Genomic DNA, 18,703 nt, shown 5'->3' on the forward strand with positions numbered 1-18,703 from the left:
TATATGACAACTTGTTGAAAAACATCTCGCGGGCGTTGAATAATGCTTTTAACCTGGGAAACTGACCCTAACAGCAGCAGTATAGTATTAGCATGATGGCTAATGGCAGTCTGCCGAAAGGTGCCGAAAGGGCAGTGGTCGTCCACAGTTTCGGTGATGAAATGAAAGTATTTAGAGACATTGCATGCTTTGCATTGACGCTTCACCAGACCAGTTGCACTGGATGTTGTTCTATCAGCTTCCGTTTCTTCTTTTATTTAGTCGATAGGGGAATTAATTTATTTTTTACTCGTAAGTTCATCCTTCCAATCATCCTGGATAGTGGCTGCTCTTTACAGAGCATAAAGACAGCCCGACGTACTCACTGTAGCTCACTATAGATGTTAGGTAGTAAGTAAATAAAAGTATGATATATTGGATCGAAATCAGATCTCTTATGCTAATGATCGCAGTTTATCTTTTCGTGTGAAGTAGTGGATTACCTAGACAGTGAAAGTAAAAAAGAGTAGCATGAAGACGCGCTGCGTATCCAAAAAAGCGTGATCTTGAAGGGGATAAGGAGCGTGTGATATATGGCAGTGCGCTTGACCCATGTTGTGTTTGCACAAGGGCACGGGAGCGCGTTGAACTTGAACCCTCTTGGTACTTTCCCCCCCCCGAAAGTTGCTAGCGTTCGCTGGTAGCATGAAAGTGAAACATTCAACATTAATTATCTCTCCTCGTCACTGACCAACAATGATCATCACAGTTGATGCCTTCATTAAAGCGACAAAAGGGAAAAATGAAAAATTACCCTTTGTAGCGATTGTGAGGTAAGATTTGAATTAAATCTAATGCCCAGTGTAGCACACGGAAAGCGAACGAAGGGTTTAAAAATTCCACCGCCACCTTCTCACTCTCTCTCATTTGCCCACACACATAAACCATGAACGATCGCGGGTGCGTGTGTGCAGCCTGTCTGTTTTATGCATTCGTGTGTGCACTTGTTTAGGTTTCGCTTTTTTCCTCTCCACCAAGCCAACACAGCATGCGTGGCGATCGTTTTCTACGCTTTCTTCCCATTGGAAGTTATCGTGGGCAGTGGTCTGGCGGTTATTAAACGTCTCGCGATTAGACGCTTTTGGCCGCGAGCGGCTTAGTTTCGTTGTGTTTGATTTTCTGTTAGATTCCCGTGTGTTGTTGTTTTTTCCACCTTTCCTTTTGGTTGGTTTTGAGCCGAGTGTTTGTTTTACTACCGGAACATGCTTGTTGATGAGTTGTTGTTATATATTTCACTATCTCTCTCTCCCTCACTCATTCTTGCGCACACACTGTACCGCGTGCGAACATTACAAGTTAATCGTCTGCATCGCAGGTAGTGTGAGTGTGGTGGGCATCAATCCGCTGTAGTTTTTATCACGAGACGTTTGCATTCATTAATTATTTATGATAAGCCCGCAGGCTGGGTGGTTTATGAACTAGAGCAAATCATCCGTAGATGGATGTGGATGGTTGTACTGATTTCTTGTGGATTATCCATACACGGGCACCATGGACTTGATGGATACAACGAGGCGAGAAAGATCAGTGAGATTCAAAACCTGTGCAATTTTAAAGAAATTATGACAGCACATCATGTGAGAGCTTCAAAGTATTAAAGCGATTGGTTATTTGTTTAAATCCATTTATGCAAAATAAAAAAAATATCAAATACTAAATCATTGACACAGCAAACAGGTTTGCCAGGCCTGATCACATGTTCGAAAGAGAAACAAAGACTCATTCCTCAGGTAATGACCATTAACGATCAGAGATTAAGAAAAGATGTTTGCAGATCTGTTTGCAATATGAAAGTTATTATAAACTGTAAAGAAAACAAATTGATTTTATAAAAAAACGACTGTACTTGGTACGTTTTTTTAAATGATACTGCAAAAGTAACCGCCGAACAGGAGCTTTATTCGAAATCAAAAAAGCTCTGACCATCGCGAGCTTGCGAGTTCGTTCATCATGCACGCAAGTCGCATGTTCGCATGGTTTAGATCGCAATCAGTGAATGTCATCTAAATGAGTTTGTTTCTTTCATTTTCTCAATTAAATATTATTTTCTTATTATTCTGTGTTTAACACTTTTTTAATGATAGTAACGAGTGTAATTTGTACGTTTTTATTAAAACATTTCCACTACAGTTGCATACCCTAACCAATGTGCTCAATGAGTGTTTTTACGCGATGGTTTTTCGGTTGCATCCTGGAAAGGTGGTTAAAACAATATAAAATAAATATAATAAACGTGGTAATTATGAATAAACATATACACATTAATGGATTAGACTGTTTTGTGCCACAGCATTATAATTATTCATATAAGTCAGGAGTCATATCGCATCCGCAAACCAACCGTACCTGAATCTTAATATTTCTAATCAAAACGCATAACTTTCCCACACTCTACTCGTCCTTTAATCGAGCACGTTTCCCACCGGGCACCGCGCTGTCCGCCAGTGTGGACTTCTGTGTCTGATGATATTAAAATGCATCCCGCCGCGCCACAAAGCGGATTGCGGATTGCAACGAGCGAGCGAGAAGAGAAATGCATAGCAAAAACAGTGCACCAGAAAACATGAGAAATGAAAGTAAAACCCCCGTACTGCATCCAAGCGGGGTGACAGCAAAGCCGTGGAGAAATGACGCTAAGCTAAACGCCGGTTAAGAAACGCGTTTCCTGTGCGCTTATGCAATGCAAAACCATCGCCAGCGTCCGTGGTGGGTGCATTCGGTGGGACGCAGACATATTGGGACGCGAGAAATTATGAAAGACATCGCCTCGCCGAAACAAACAACAGCGACCCGTGATGCCAGAAAAGATTTGTGATACATCCCGAGGGCTTAGATGGGTTTTCCGATCGCACAAAAACAAAAAAAAATTGGATCATATGCCCCGGAGCATAAAATTGGCAGATTATGCATACCGGATGTGGCGGATAAGGGTGGACGGTTGAATGACACAGTTTTGTTTAGTTTGCTTTCATCGAACGCTCGGTTTGTAGCCTCGCCCGATTGGCCTTAATTTAGAGGAGGCTTGTGCGGTTGAGGATTTTGGGTTTGTTATTTTTTGGGGGCTTTACGAGATCCAATTTTGATGCCCTCGGGAAGTGCTAAAGGCAGTGATCGGTCTGTACACATCACAGCAAGGTTTATGTAAGCCAAATGAACGACGTCAAATATCATTCATGCTGCGTGCATAAAAGAAAAGGAATATGCTTTTGATTTTTACTATCGTTTGATTTTGCGTTATTTTTCCGTTTTCTTCGATTCGATTTAATTGAAATTTAAATCTCGCTTCGAAATTCCCATTTTAATGCATCACACATCCACCATATGCAATTGCCGCCTGGCATATAGATGTGCCAAAATGAAAATTGCACACACTTCCACAGCGTCGTGACACTTTCTTTCCCGGTTTCCCGCTCCAACCTGACCAACATAAATTATGTCAACGCGCGCTCGGTCGCGCTTTCGCCGCTCGTTGAGATGCCCTATCCATAAGGCCGGCCCTGCCGACAGCGTGCCCATTTTTCCATGTCAATCCAGTGTCAATCCTGTCAGTGTGCCTGCTCCTAGCCACCGACCTCCTACACTAATCTTCCCAACTCTGCACAGCTTTTGCCAGCGCTTCCTGCATCAGTGCTCCCTTTCCATTTACGGGGTAAGCGCACACACTTGTTGCGCACTTTCCACTTTCCTCTCGGAACGGCTGCGGCAGCATTCACGCAACAAACTTGCATCCAGCGCGCGGGATCGCGTTCTCAGGTGGCGAGGCGAGACTTCGACCCGTTGTCCTGCCCGCAGGAAAACCCAGGAGGCCACGCGTCACGCTTGGACGCTCATTGAACTTGACATTTCGTTGCGTAATCCTATCCCGCGGCAGGCGCGTTGTTTGCGCACGTTTCACGCGCCCCTTGTGTGTGTGTGTGCAGTGCAGTTGCAGTTGGAGATGCAATTTTTGACCTTTTTTTTCTTCTTTGCTTTCCAACCGTACAAAACACGATTACCGTTTCGCTTCCCAGCTGCACGGAACCAAAACCGTCCTGCTGCCTTTTGGTGTCTCTTCTCTTGTGTGCGCACACTGTGCATAACTAGTTGAGCCACACACACACACACACACAAGCACACAGACGATACGTTAAGCTTCCGACTTCCGGCTGTCTTGCTGGGCTGGCTTCGCTTCGGATCGGATCGATAAATGGCGTTTTCCGCAAAGAAATACAGCGTCTACAAAAACCGCAACGAAGAGGCACCACGTGCGCGCGCCACTAGCGAGCACATGTTGGTATGGAAGCATGCGCGGCACATCATGCCCCGTGGTAGCGCCGCTTTTGATGCGGTGGGTTAGTTAGGTTTTTACTTTTAATTAATTACCGTTCGTTCAGGCGGGTGGGAGGGGGGGGGGGGTGGTCTAGGTACTGGTGCATGTGAAATGACATTGTTTGTTTGTTTGTGTTGTTGAGTTTCGTTTGTTGTTCCATGATGAGTTTTAATGGCGCACTTCTAATTGGACTGGTAAGCCGTTACACAATGCGGTGATTAAAGGTAGTAAGTGATCTGATATTTTTGTAATTAAGATAACCACTTTTGAAAGGGATAATATAAAAAAAACAGAGACAAAAGAAATGTAAAATGAGACACAAAGCAACAAACGCGTGTAAAGCAGTGGAAAAAGAGAAGGGAAAAAAGAACGCATTTAATGAGCAAAATTTAGCAAAAGCATGTAACAATTCAGAGGGAAATTATAAACAAATTAAACTTTATTCAAATGAAATGGAAAGTGGCGTACACGAGCATAAATTGTAGCACAAATAACCCCAATGTGGAGAGGGGGAGCAGAACAGAGCGAAACATGACCAAGCAATGCTTATAATTAAACACAACAAAGCTTAAGCGATCAAGATAGCGCCACACACTGTTTCTAAGGCACGAAAGAAGTAGCCTTTTTGAAAATGGGATGGGGGAAAAATGGTTTGTCCCTTCCTTTTGTTTGTGCCAGTGCTAATCGAGTACAGCAAAACGGGCTTGGGGTGCGTGTATCACGCGAGCACCCTCTACTATAACATTGCCCTTGCATGGACAGCCACTCTTCCCGCTGGGGGGGGGGGGGGGGGGGGGGAGGTTCAAAAGATGCAAAACAACTCGGGGAACAATTAAACTGCGGTGTGCATAATAAATCAACTGCATTTCAATCGCCTTATGACCACACTCACGGCCCCCCTCCCAGTGCCGGTACTTTCGTCTGCCGAGCCCGTTCCAAAACAACGCCGGAACAACGCTGGAACGCACGTTCGCCGCTCGCTGCACGATGCAGTTGGATGCACATTGCTTGCAAAGGGGGAGCTTGCGGTCTATTCCATGTGGCAGCAGGGGGCAGTAGCGATGAATTAATTCCCACCTGAGAGAGCAACTTCTAACCTCTCCGAGCAGCGGAAAGGGAAAGAAAGCAAACCAGCCAGCCAGTTCAACGCGCTCTGGTCCACAAAATGGAAACTGAAGGCTTGTTGAGGTTGATCGTTGAGCCGTGAAATCGTGCCTAAATCCCTTCGCATAATCCCCGGCAAAACATCATAACCAAGTCTATGGTGGCCTGTTGCTGCTCGGTGGCACAGTTTTGGTGGGTGGATTACTGCGCCGTGTAATGCTCTCGCACCAGCTGCAAACCATCATTTATGCAATGCGATGACCATAAAATTATAAAACCGAACCGTTTTGTGAATAGGCAAAAGGCTTCGCCGAGGCTGGCAGGTTGCAGCAAATGACGATTGGTGTCGAGCCCTGGGCATGTTGCGCGATGCACTTTAATAGAGCGCAGCTAATGGAGTTAGAAGATCCGATCCGGCAGGGGCCAGCAGCAGGCGCATAGTTACATCTGTACACCCCTGGACTGGTGTCTGGTGTCTTGTTGTTGTTGTATGCAAGCAAACGAAGATCAACAGATCAGGTTGGTGAGGTGCTTGGCAAAGATCAATTGAATGGATAGATCAAGTTTACCTGAACCATATCTCCATAGGCCTCTCTAGCGCTAACGCACCGCTATCAATTTCATCTTTAAAAGCTCTCTTTTATTGTGTCAATTTAGCTGTCCCGACTCTGGTGCTTACAGTAGTTTGAAGCTCTTTTTTTATATTTCATCCCCCTTGACACACGCAAACACATAATAGGGACCCGCGAGCTCCAGAGATAGAAACTCCCAACTTCGTTCTTCACGCTGCCGAACGCAACGATTACGCAAAAGGGTCGCCGCTCCCTGCTTTCCCTTGCGCCTGTTGCCTGGTGACGTATGGGAAGTTTGCCTCCCATTTCTCGCTGCTTACTGTTACTGTTTTAGCGCCTTCAGTTTATGGTTTTTATTACGGTGCTGGAGTGCATTGAAATCTTTCCATCGCCATTAGACGCGATCACCGCGAATCGCTAATTCGAGCGTTCAGGGAGAAAGACACACATATGCACATGGCATATCGACGATCGGCTGAACTCACATTACGTGAATGCTTTTGTGCAGTGCAGTGCGGTGTGTATTGTCTAGCCGAAACCTGTACCTGTGCAACGGTCGGAGGGATCGGGAAAATTGCAAATTGGGGGAAAAAAGGTGCGCATTCGTCGCTTCTCCCAGGCGCCCAATCATATCGAGGCCCAGTGCACATCACGATCGCACGATCATCTCTTAACCTTCCCTTTCGCACCCGTCGTTCTTTAGGGTTTAGTTGGAGATACATTTTCTTTCCATTTTTTTTTTTCTTCTGTTGGATCGCTTTCGGCCAGACCCGCTTATTTCCATCGCTCCAAATTGGCACATCGATTATGATTGCAAGCTGATCGGCCCCAAGTGCTGCGGAACGGTGAGAGTTGGTGCATTGTTAGGCCGGCGAACGGTTGCATGCACATTTCTGCACACTTATTCGTGCATCAATTATAGGAGAGCTAGTACAATTGCAAAAAAAAGTACCGAATGCTTCCAAAATAGAAGTACTTTTCACACAAATAATGGTACTTCTGCTTTGGCTGCAATTCCTTCAATGATCGTTGGAAGGATTAATAAACGCTCGTCACATGGCGTAACTTCCGGTCATTACGCATTACCACGTTTCGATCAATTTGAGCCAGCCTCCCCATTAGAAGTGTAAACGACCACACACACACACACACACACACACGCGCGCGCTCTCCCATTGGGGAGGGTACGATGATGAGTTCGAGATTCAAGTCGTGATCGTTTCGCAAGCAGGAACCATCACGAGCGGTGTAGAAATGGTTTCCAACTACTTCCCTGAACATCGTCCACCGGGACCGGGGTATGATATCAATTTGCGTTCCACCTTCTTCGACACGGTCGGCTTTATGACATACGCCTTTTGCTGACTTCCACCACTTCGACGCTCCACGCTCCACACCACAGAGCTTGTTGAGTGAACGAGTTTTGGTGCAACTCGTGCTTCCTGTTTCGATAACTTGTTTTTTGCTGGTTTCATCTTTTTGTGCCTGAAACTATGTTACGTTGTAGCTGAGGTCACAGCAGTTTGAAGACATGATCTTTACCTTTAACTGGACATATTCTAGCGAAACGAATTCTCATGTGCCTTGAAGTAAGCACCGATCACCACCGATTGTGTTGTTTTTCTGTACCATCTGCGATCGGGGAATTCCCTTTGCCGGTCGGGGCAGCCCGATCCAGTCCACGGTAAACCTGTCGCACTTGGCAGAAGAAAGTAGATCCACCGCTTCCACCCGACGCGACATGACACCCGGCCTGGTCGGGGCCCGCCATCTCTCGTTAAGGATGATCTCCACGGTTGACCATGGACTAGGCGTCGTGGCCAGATGTAGTAAAAGATGGCCATCTTAGATAGCGTGGAACGAGTGATGGAAACCGGCGATCAAGAGTGAAATGGCTTTCGCCGGCCCTTTTTCGCTTCGTTTCGCTTGACCATGCGGGACATCACCTTCGCTCCGTCGTCGACGGACTGGCTGGCCGGCAAGCATCAGGCCGAGCAGCGCAACCGCCCAAGGGGGTAAGCTTGATCATGAGAAATCAATTTACTGCTCGACACGGACAACTTCCCAAAGGGTTAGGGGGTCTCCCTTTACGATAGGGGTCGAAAGTATGCGAGTGTACCGGTATCGGCCCCGTTCCAGCAAAATGGATGAGCTGCGTTACTGCCCTTTGCGTAAGCGCTGCGTGGTGCGTATCGAAAACGGTCAGCGCAGCTGTGTGGCTCGCTGAAACGAAAGCAAATCCCCGAAAGCCGAACCATTGTGGTGGCGCCAGATTGTGTCACACACGCACACGCGCACACGTGGAAAGGGATGTTGAAATAGGGCTAATAATTTGTTTGTTTTCTCCCGCTGCAAAAGCGATCAACTTGTTCGCGAGCTTTAGGGGAGGCGCTGTGGCGCAGCATAATTGGAGAAGGTAAAAATGACACATCAAACCGGAGATCTCATTACCAGGACACCTTTGAATGTAGTGCCTGCTGCCTGCCCACTGTCCATTGCGCCACGACAATTAGAGTGATTTTGTTTTGTTGCGACGTAATGTGATAGGATTTTCCTGTAAGCATAATGATCGCTTTCTGGGCAGGGGAGATCATTTGTCGGTCTTTTTTCCTCACATTAGGTAACGCTAAGGTAAGGATAGAGTGAATCGAAACGGTGTAATTCTTGGTTAATGAGGTTGTTTGGAGATATAGTACGATGTTGTGACACTGGAGATTTTACGCATTCTTCATTAATTTAACGTATTTTTTCATTCTTCTTCTTCTTCTTTGGCACAACAACCGCTGTCGGTCAAGGCCTGCCAGTACCCACTAATGAAGTGAGCTTGGCTTTCAGTGACTTATTGTTACCATAGCAGGATAGTCAGTCCCACGTTCATTATAACAATATATTTAACAAATATTTTTATGATCTAGTGAGGATCATACCAGATTCATCAAATAAATTTGTTGCAAATCTTATTTTTAAAGATTCGTTATCTTCAACATAGGATCATAGGAAGATAGGAACATAGGAAGATCACGTGAAGTCTCCATGAGGATCTACTTCAGATATCTGAATAATTCATTCTCATTCTAGTCTTAGAAGATTCAACATTTTCAGCATACAATAGAATAAAACAGATAGGACATTAAGATCACGTGAGATCTTCATTAGGACCTAGTGGATCGTCCGTCTCTCCCTTTCTCTCATCTTGCCACTAACCCTTGCAAACCATTTCCAGAGCGCGAGCTCATTTCCAACGCATTCACTTTCGCTTTCGCTGGGCCCGTTTGGTGCACTTTTCCACCTATTCCACCACTCCCACCACCACCACCACCACCACCACCTACCATGGGCAAACACTGTAGTACCGCGTGCACGGCCGAACCGATTCGTTAGTTCGTTAGGAGGGGCACACCACTATAAAGCCCGCCGACGGTAGCCACCGAAGACATCACAAACCATCGCAACCCGTCCGCGTGCAGTCGTGTACTATATCTCGTGTGTTGTGATCCCGTTGTGGTGTTACCCGTTCGAAAAGCTGCTCGTGTTTGCCTGTGCAAGTTTCCGTTTCCGGATAGTGTGCCCGTTTAGCAGGAAGCAACCGTTCGCAACGAAAATGTTCAAGTCTATTGTGAGTAGCGAGAAGTGTTGTGGTTGACAGTTTTCCCAGTGTTGAACGTTCTCGTGCTCGTGTCGAGGAAGTTGAAATTCGCCCGAAAATCTAACATGATGTGATCTACCCCCTTTCGCAGATCTTCGTGACGCTGTTTGTGGGCGTGTGCTATGCCGGTCTGATCCATCATCACGATCATGATGACGATGTGTCCGAGACGGAGCATCATCACAACATCGAGCATAAGCATGCGACGTCGCACCAGAGCTTCAAGTTCCACCACTTCCACGCCGTGCCGGTGTACGTGAAGAAGGAGGATCAGCAGTTCCTGAAGCATCCGGTTGAAATTTCGGGCCTCAAGCACAACCTGAAGGTGGGTGGCGTTTGGGTTATTGGGGGAAGAAGCCGCGGTAGTCAAGAGGGCTCCAATATATTAATCTACATATGCTACGCTCCTCCTCCAGATCGTCCATCCCGAGACTGAGCAGCATCATGGCCACGGGCTGACGCTGGAAAACCACAGCGAGTTCGAGAGCAAGCTGCACGGCGGACACGGATACGATCTGGGCCATGCCGGTTCGGAGCATATCGGCCAGGAGCATGGTTACGGTGGCCACGAGTTCGAGCAGCACCAGTTCGGCCACGAGCTGGATGAGCAGGAGGAGTAAGGTGCAGGACGGGGACAGCGCGCGGTCATTACGCATCGCGTGTGCAAAATGTGATATAGTCATTTAATGTTTAATCTCACCCGCCTCATCCACACCCCGCAAGATGGCTAAGGATCCATAAGTATTAATCCATTTCGCTCCAGTCGTGTTTTTAATAGCCACATACAAACAAATTCCAATCATTCGAACCATGACAAAGTATTATTATTCCACTCGAGGAAGAGACATTTGCAGTTGTTAGATAACGTGGACAGTAATTTAGATTCATGAAGCCTCACTCAGCCTTTGTGTGAGAGAACGTGTTTTCTCTTCTCAGTGCAAGCTGTTAAGGGTTAAATGTTACTTGTTGTTAACCCTCAATATGACTCGCGAGAAGCTGTTCACATATGGCACAGAAAAAAAAAACGTTGTAAAAAAGTCGAAAAGACTGACGAATGACAAATTCTACACAGGCAAACACGCTACGACTGAATGAACTATTAAATGATCATCAATAAAACCATGAAAAATATACTGTTGAGTGCGGAATTACTTCCCATTACAAATGATATCACAATTAAAATGAACGCTTTCGATTAGTTAACATATTAAGCGAATTAGCAATATTTATTAGTGTGGCCATCCATCAATCCTTATCTCTCTCTTTCTCTCTGCCACAATTAAGCACAGTTTACAACCTCTATTCGTCCCATTCCCCAAATTTATCCTTACATAGTTTACCTTTAGATGTCCTTGTCTTGCTTCTTCTTCTGCACCAGGCGCTCCTCCAGCTGGTCCAACCGGTCGGTCATGGCTTTGAGCGAATCCTTAATCCCACTCTGGATCTCGCTGTAGCGCTGCATCGCAATCACCAGGCTTTCCTCGAGCAGCTCGTTCGCCAGCTTCTGCTCGCCGGCCGTCTTCGTCATCGCACTGAGCTGCTCGCTAACGTCCGGCACATTGCGGAAGTACTCCGCGCCGAGCGTTGGTTCGAGCGATTTGATCTTCTGCAGCGTCTCGAACGTCCCGGCCAGATCGTTCGCTATCGTGTTGATGTACATCTCCTTCGCCTTGATGTCCTGCTTTTCCTCCAGGTAGGCCGGATCTAGGTACGCTTCCAGCTCGTCCTTCCGCTTGAACGATTCCAGAATGGCGCCACGGGCAGCACCATCCGCCAGGTGGCCGGTGCTGGCCGACGGCAGAAAGGACGACGCGGACAGGATGGCATCGGTTAGGTTTTCCGCCTGGCTCTCATCGGTTGGCAGCGGGCCAAGCAGCTGGTTTAGATTATCAATGCGCTTCTCGATCACGTTCAGTGCATCCATGTTGGGGTTGGGAATGGATGACGGAGGATGGGAAATCTCTGGAAACAGGTGGAAAATTAGGTGGTACCGTTAGAAATCGATCGATGAGGTCATCGGGGAATTGGCACAAGCTTGATAAGCTGCAGCCGGACGGCCGAAATTGATTGATGAGATGAATATCTGCAACTTACTGTAGAGTGTTTTATCACAGAAATCACAGAATTGTGAGTGAAGTTGGTTAATTTCTATAACTTTTATCGAAAACTTTGCTCCGTTCCGAATGTAAACAAATATTTTTCTGGTGCTGTCAACAGTGCGAAGGAGCATGTAGTTCAGGTTGCATCGTCGCATGCCAACTGTCGAAAGATGGCCGATAGAAAATATTGTTATTTGATAAAATGTGTTGTATTCAGCTTCCAGACCAGAAGGAGATTAATTTACGTTCCTTGTTGAATAAATCATGCTACTCTCATTGTTTTTTTTCTTTTCATATTTTCCACTTCACATTTCCACACGCAGTGGGAAGAGCTGAAGCTGCTACAATAAACCCAATTTACTGTCACAATAGAAGTTTCGCGTGCAACTTGAATGAAACTCAGGTTGGTCAACGGCGAAATAACTGGCAGATTCAATTCGGAAAAAATTGAATATTTTCATGCAATATCATTTGAATGCAACGATTTAAATGACAAAAAATGCTCAAAACGTTCAAAAACAGAAAAAGTGCTGAAACCTCAGACCAATGCTCAGCTAATGAATCGCCTTCTTGCGGTGTCATTGCACTGCATCGCATAATGGTTTCCCGAAACCAAACTTATGTACCAGCCTGGCCGCTTTGCGTGTGTGGTAGTGTTGGTGCAATCCTCAAGGCTTTGCACAGCGGTGTGCGTGAGCTCGGCATTTTTGCGCGTGAAACGGCCTGGCACGCAGCATTGAGCATACTGTATGTAATATGCTCACGGCAGTCACAACACAACAACAAGCGGATACGCAGCGGCCGGAGCAGCGGTCTGCCGTTTTCAGAACCCAGCACGTTTCCACCCAGAGAGTGAGAGCAAAATAGAGGCAGTAGTAACCTTCACGTAATCTGTGTGCGTGTGTGTGTGTGTATGTGCATGTGATGCCTGTGTGAATGCAGGTTTTGATTGCGTTGTGTGATTAGGAGCAGCAAACACCCACGTATTAATTGCTGTCGCTCGGCGAGGGTCGTTTCACGGCAAAATATACTTCTGTGTGCGTGTCCAATCTATTGTTCTAGTGGAGCTTTCTGCCACTGTAGGAGAAAGAAAGCGTGGCAAAGAAGAGCAAAAAAGGTTTTTGTGTGCGCTAGAGCGGGAGAAGAAGCAAAAATAAAACAAAAGCAGCAGTAAAGTAGTGACAGAGTGAAGCTGTCAAAAGCGAAAAAAGGAAGAAAAACAACATTCAGCGGATGGAAATCAGCAGCAGCAGCAGCAGCAGCAGCTGAGCAGATTAGCAGAGGAAGCTGCTGCATTCCCCAGTGTTGTAATCCCAGTAGTGCGGTGTGCATGGAAAGGAAAGCGCACCCGCGTGCGTTTGTGTGTGTGTGTGTGCGTGTGCGTCCTAGGTGTGTGCGTGAATGTGTGCGCATATGCTTGAAGTAAGAAGCAGTGAGTACGCATATGGTTCCTTCGCCAGAAGCTGCTGTAGTTTTGAAGGAAGAAGCAAACGCGCTGAAAAGAGTGCGCGACAGTACGCGCTTGAGCGAGCGAGAGGGAGCGCGCGAATAAGCAGCTGCGCCAGAGCAGCAGCAGCAGCAGTAGCGTGGAGGAAATTTTCGTAAAAGTGTACACAAAGGCAGCGCAACCTCTGGCAGCGCCAGCAAGCGGTTCTTACGCTATTGTCATTTCGTTTCGGGCCTCTCGCACACAATCCGCTGCTAGATAAGGAGTGTACACATGCAAATAATGAATAAAATGTTTCAACAATAAAAAAAGTGAGCGCAAAAATTGGAAACCGTCGTCCCCCCCGTTCTCACAGCGGTGTGCGTTTTTATGTGTGTGTATGTGTGAGAGAGAGATTGGGCGTGCGTTTGTGTGCGTGCATCAAGCGAAAGAGGTGTGATATTTGAAGTGCGCGAGTGTGTATGCGTGTTTGTGTACGTGCTCTCAAGAGGCCGATAGAGAGAGAGAGAGTGGGAAAGAGAGAGCGAGAGCAGTCTAATCGTTGTCGTCAGCATGTGCCATTGCGCTAAATGTTGCTGTCGGTATTAAAAATAAAACCGTGTCATCTTTGCCCGTGCCCGTGTGTGTCCGTCGATCGCACAGTTGATCAGCAATTCCGCGGGAGTGTAAAAGTGTGCGTGTAATTTATCATTGTGTGTGTGTTGTGTGTTGTGTTGTGTGCGCCCACTGTGTTGCCGCCTGTGCTGAGATTTTCCAACAAATGCACCGTGTTGTTGTGCTGCTGGTGAAAAAGTGAGGCGTCCGGCGCTGTTGTTGAAAGAGCAGTAATCGAAAGGAACGGTCGCAATAATTGTGCAACAACAGCCGTCCCACCAAGCGCACCACATTGCGGCAGCACGGCATCCCCACGGTCCGCCCCCGGCGGTGGTGGCAGCGGACAGGAATGTGCAGCAAGTTGGCGCCCGAACGCAGCCGCAGCCGTCCTCCAGCCCGCAGCCGACCAGCTCGACTACCATGGGCAAGTCCAAGTTTCCCGGCAAACCGTCGCGTTTGGTGAACAAGAAGCGCGTCTCGGTCCTGTCGCCGGCCGGGCTCACGTTGAGCGATGAGGACAATCAGGAGAACCACGGCCAGCAGCAGCAGCAGCAGGTCCAGTCGGGAGTTGGGAGTGCAACGGGGTCAGTCCTGGCTGCCAGCAGCAACACGCACCGCACGTCGTCGCCTGCTTCGTCCGGGTCGTCCGCAGCAACGGTTTCGATGCGGTCCAGCAGCAGCAGCAGCGGCAGCGGCAGCGAGAAGCATTCCGCGTTCGGACAGCGCAAAGAGCAGCAACAACATTCGTCCGTGTCCGGTGCCGGCCCGAAGGCATCGAAAGGAGGCACAGTGACGAGCAACGGGGGCAGCAGTGGTACAGTGACAGCAGGGTCCGGCCAGTCCTCGGCGACCGCGGAGAATGGAAGCGGACGAAGGAACGGCACCGACAAACATACGGCTGGAGCAGCAGCAGCATCAAAGGTAAGTTTTGCAATGCTTTATTTATTTATTTCTTTGCTTGTCGTTTTAGAAACATGTTTTTACCTTAAAGACGCTACAAGGATATGTTCATTTATGTTATTATGTTATACTTTTTTTGACCAATCGAATGATCTGCTGATAAGCCCTTCAACACGTGTTGCATGTTGCATTATGCTGCGAAGAAAAAGGCTATCAATTAGCTGGCCCTATCCTAGAACAAACGTCTCAACGTAGCGTACCTCGGAAGTATGAAATATCGTGCAATGCCTACTTCTTCACATCTCAAATAGAGCAACACCGTTCCATTAAAAACAAAGCTCGATCCTATCGGAAGAGTTTTCCTACGCAATGATTTTCCCATCGATGGCAAAGCAATCAGGCATGTTAAAAACATACCTTAAATGTATGATTAATTGCCGCAAACGTTCCGAAAAACTACGCGATAATATCGAATGCATCGTTCCGCTTCACACAAAGCGTGCAAACAGAACAATTGAAAACGTTGCTAAACAGAGAGTTTGAAAACCTTGAATGAAAGGCTATTCTCCTGCACCTTGATTAATTCATTATTACCTTTTACACTCAATGATACACCCTCCACGGCGTCAAAGGTGAGCGTACCGTACCCCGACCGTGTTGTACATCGCGCACACACAGAAGCTGCCGATGGTTTGGATGCTGCGCTGCTGTGCGTAATGTAATAACCAACCACCAACCACCCGCCTTTTTTTTCTTGTTTTCTTCCCTCACTGCAGACAGGGTAAAGAAGGCGCCGCGCGCAGCAACAGAAGCACCCAAAAATGACGGGGTGATTATTAACTCTAGACGCTTGCGCGCGGCATTAAATCGAGTTTGCTGTAATCAAATATTCATTTGAGCTCATTACAAAACAGAAACTACCGCCCCAAATTATCCCTCGTTCTCGTACGCATTTGCTTCGTACCTTTGTTTGGCCGGCGGTAGTGGCGATGGTGGGCTCTGGTGGGCTCTGGTTGCTGATGGCTACAGGAAGAGGCAATCAGTCGGGATTGGTATAATCTGTGCAGGTCGCGATCGACCATCCAGCATCCAGCGGGGCATCTCCAGCTGGCTGTGTTGCTACTCACAACAGCGATCGATTTTGAACGTTCTTTCCGGTCGGTGCCGCCGCCGCCGCTTCCTTCCGGCGGCCGGCGATTCCGGCGCCCGCCGGTAAGCGGAAATGATCCATCTCGCAGCAGGGAGGGCAAAATAGGCTCAGGCTGCGGTGGTGTGTTGTGGCGAATCATTAGCGAGCTGAAGCAACGTGAAGAAGCGTTGGAAGGATAATAGCACGGCACTTAATAACATGTGTCTCAGCGCGGCTTTTGAGCTTTTTTGAGAAAAGGCGCGCTTCCGAGTTTTTGAGTTCGTTTTGTTTTTTTGCGACTCAACCTCTAAAACCCGTCCCTGATCGTTTCTGTTTTCCCCCTCCGTCACCATTGCGTCAGCAAAAATGTGATCTTGTGTTGCTCGTTAGATACCAAAAAAAACTCTCCCAAAAAACAAGCAATTATCGTCGCCTCCATGCTGTGTGGAACCAAAAAAAAAAGAAAGAAAGAAAGAAAGGTCAGGCGCAACAATTACCGCTGTCGTTACCTTTTGCCCTTTTGGGCCGGAAAATGGTGTGCATTGGTGTGATCTTTCTCTTGCGTTTTGCCTCCTTCTTCTTCTTCTTCTCACCATTGCTGCCCTCCTTCCCTTTCTGTGGGTGTGCCTCGGTCACTCACTCTCTTGCTGTCCCTGCGCGCTGCTTGATACCACTGCAGCAGCCGCCGCCGCTGCCCCGGCGGGGAGCCGACGCATTTTCTGTCCGAACCACCAAGGCACACAACCCACATGCTGTCTTCGTAATAAGGGGGCTTGTTGTTGTAAACGGAGGCTTTTTTTTTTGGACTCTCACCCCGGTTCTGGTTCTGTTGCCTGGCCAAAAACTGCGTACGTGCTCCGGTTTTGTTGCTCAGCGTCAGCCGAACCGTTTTCTTCTAGCTTTTTCCGGTCTAGCTGGAACAACCACCCTGCTGACACCTTCCAGCGATGCAGAACCGGTCCCACAGGGCCGGGTGAAGCCGGGAGGGTAAGGAGAGGGACGGACGCCGAACCGCCGATCGCTGCTCAAGAAAAAAAAAAGAAGGGAAATGGAAACACTAATCGTGCCCGTTGATTTTGCGTTTCTGCCTTGTCTCTTATGTGTGCGTGTAGATGGGAGAGACGCATACACACACACACAGAAAAGCAGGAAGAAGAAAGGAACGGAGGGAGAAAATGCATCACACGCGCGCACACATATGCTGCACTTTCGGTCGATTATGTGTAAAGTGTGTGCGTGTGTGGTGGAGCGGCGGGGCCCTTTGGAAAGAAACGTTCAAATTCCGGGCCCTGTGCTGGCATTGTATGCACCCGAGGGCAGGCTGAGAAACAGCTGAGAAGCATAAAAAAGAGGGGAATTCCCCTAGACACGACATACACAATCCGCGTGCGTCACACATTGGGCGAGAGGAGCTTCTGCCGCAGAAGTTACAGCGGCGAGCGGGTTTAAAACAGCCGAAACACACTCACTGCCACACTTGAAATGTAGAGCCTTCCTTGCCTGGTTGTAAAATGCAATGCCGTTCGGCAAGAGAGAAGAAGCCGGGTGACGCAAGATGTTCTAGATATAGAGGGAAATCTCTTCCACACACCGAAACAACACCAGCGCGTGTAAATCGATCGATGCCGGAGAAATTCAATCAACCCACCACCACCCCCCGGTTGGGGCGGTTTATTGGCACTGTATAATTTGTGGACGCCGCCTGCGCTAAGACCGTGGTTCTATGTCTGTGTGTCTGCGTGGTGTTAAGTGTGATAAAAAGCCACAGGCCGCCTCGACGACCCTTGTCGCTTCGCCAGCGCAAGAAGGGATGAGGTTCAGAGCGTGTGTTGTGTGCCTGTGGTAATCGATCGACCCTTCGAAAAGCCGCCTAGCTTCCTCTCGCCCTATGGGCGCTATGCTATGGTCATTAAAACTAATTTTAACAAGCACGCTCCCGGTCTCCGCCTTTCCTGCATAACGCCCGCCCATGGGTCGACGGAACGACGGAATTAAGTGCCACTTTCTTGCGCCTTTCTTTAAGTGCACAAAGGCCCGCACACACACACAGACACACAGACAGACACTGCTGTGTTGCTGCTATGTAAATGTAATCCATTATTTAAGTACCACCGCTTTGGCTGGGCTCTCTGTTGATCGATCTCGGCGTGACCGTGTGTGCACCCGAGGAAAAGAGGCTCCTATATTGTAACTCTCTTTCTCTCTCGCTCTCTCTCTCTCTCTCTCGCTCTCTGTGTCTCTCTTTTGGTCTTTTCGAAAGTGCCGGCAAGCGCCACCTATACCTCCCTTTTTTGTGTGTGTATGCGTCTGTATCAGTGTGCCCTTTTCCCGAGTGTATTCCGATGACGGAAGGGAGGGGGGGGGGAAAGGACGATGCGCGCCGAAAGGACAGAAATGACAGAACACCACGGCAGAGGAGAGCAGGGGGGGGGCAGTGTGTCCAGGTGTGTAAAACGCAAACGTTCGCCGCAAAAACCCCGAAAAAGCCGCTACGAGTTTATTTTAATGCCCTTTGGGCAAGTTTTCAATCTTCGCTGCTCGTTCCACTCGCGCGCTCTCTCTCTCTCTCGTGCGTGCTTTTTCTTTCTCTCTCTCTCTGCCTTGTAAACTGGTTCGTCGTTCCCCCAGGTGTGTGTATTGGTTGGTTGTCACACAGAGTAAAGAGACCGATTTGCGTTATTTTATGCAACAAGAAAGGTGAGGTGATACGCAAAAAAACGCGAGACTATTTATTAATCGATGCTCTGGAGGAACGGGGGTTTTCTTTTTCTTTCTTTGTTGCCCTTTGTGCTACACACTGTGTGACCCTTTGCGTGCCTTTGGGTCTGTATGATTGTTCTCGCATTTATGCAAATGAAGCCGGT

General features: G+C 47.9%; 3 protein-coding genes across 5 annotated transcripts in view; 2 read left to right on the forward strand and 1 right to left on the reverse strand.

Annotated features, from left to right (window-relative positions):
* Positions 1-2,134: 2,134 nt before the first annotated feature.
* On the reverse strand, positions 2,135-11,899 carry LOC121590173. Of its 2 annotated transcripts, XM_041909608.1 has the most exons (3): positions 11,765-11,899; positions 11,011-11,632; positions 2,135-2,230 (listed from the first exon to the last, which is right to left on the reverse strand). In XM_041909608.1, the coding sequence occupies exon 2, from the start codon at positions 11,592-11,594 to the stop codon at positions 11,013-11,015; it is 582 nt and encodes a 193-aa protein (XP_041765542.1). In that variant the 5' UTR covers positions 11,595-11,632; positions 11,765-11,899; the 3' UTR covers positions 2,135-2,230; positions 11,011-11,012. The 2 variants fall into 2 exon arrangements, with proteins under 2 accessions (XP_041765542.1, XP_041765541.1); XM_041909607.1 differs by lacking the exon at positions 2,135-2,230 and having other exon boundaries at positions 10,870-11,632.
* Positions 9,460-10,811, forward strand: LOC121590174 (histidine-rich glycoprotein). Its single transcript, XM_041909609.1, has 3 exons — positions 9,460-9,640; positions 9,762-9,995; positions 10,087-10,811. Exons 1-3 carry the CDS (start codon positions 9,626-9,628, stop codon positions 10,288-10,290), a joined length of 453 nt encoding a protein of 150 aa, XP_041765543.1. The 5' UTR covers positions 9,460-9,625; the 3' UTR covers positions 10,291-10,811.
* Positions 11,900-12,485: 586 nt separating the features above from the next.
* The window catches only part of LOC121587766 (histone-lysine N-methyltransferase trithorax), a 120,760-nt gene continuing 114,542 nt past the window's right edge, over positions 12,486-18,703 (forward strand). For both annotated transcript variants that reach the window (XM_041904869.1, XM_041904870.1), the window contains exon 1: positions 12,486-14,731. In XM_041904869.1, coding sequence (XP_041760803.1) covers positions 14,231-14,731 — 501 coding nt within the window. In that variant the 5' untranslated portion in view covers positions 12,486-14,230. The remainder of the gene's footprint in view (positions 14,732-18,703) is intronic.

The sequence above is a fragment of the Anopheles merus genome, chromosome 2R, assembly GCF_017562075.2.
Source record: "Anopheles merus strain MAF chromosome 2R, AmerM5.1, whole genome shotgun sequence".
NCBI classification, from domain to species: domain Eukaryota; kingdom Metazoa; phylum Arthropoda; class Insecta; order Diptera; family Culicidae; genus Anopheles; species Anopheles merus.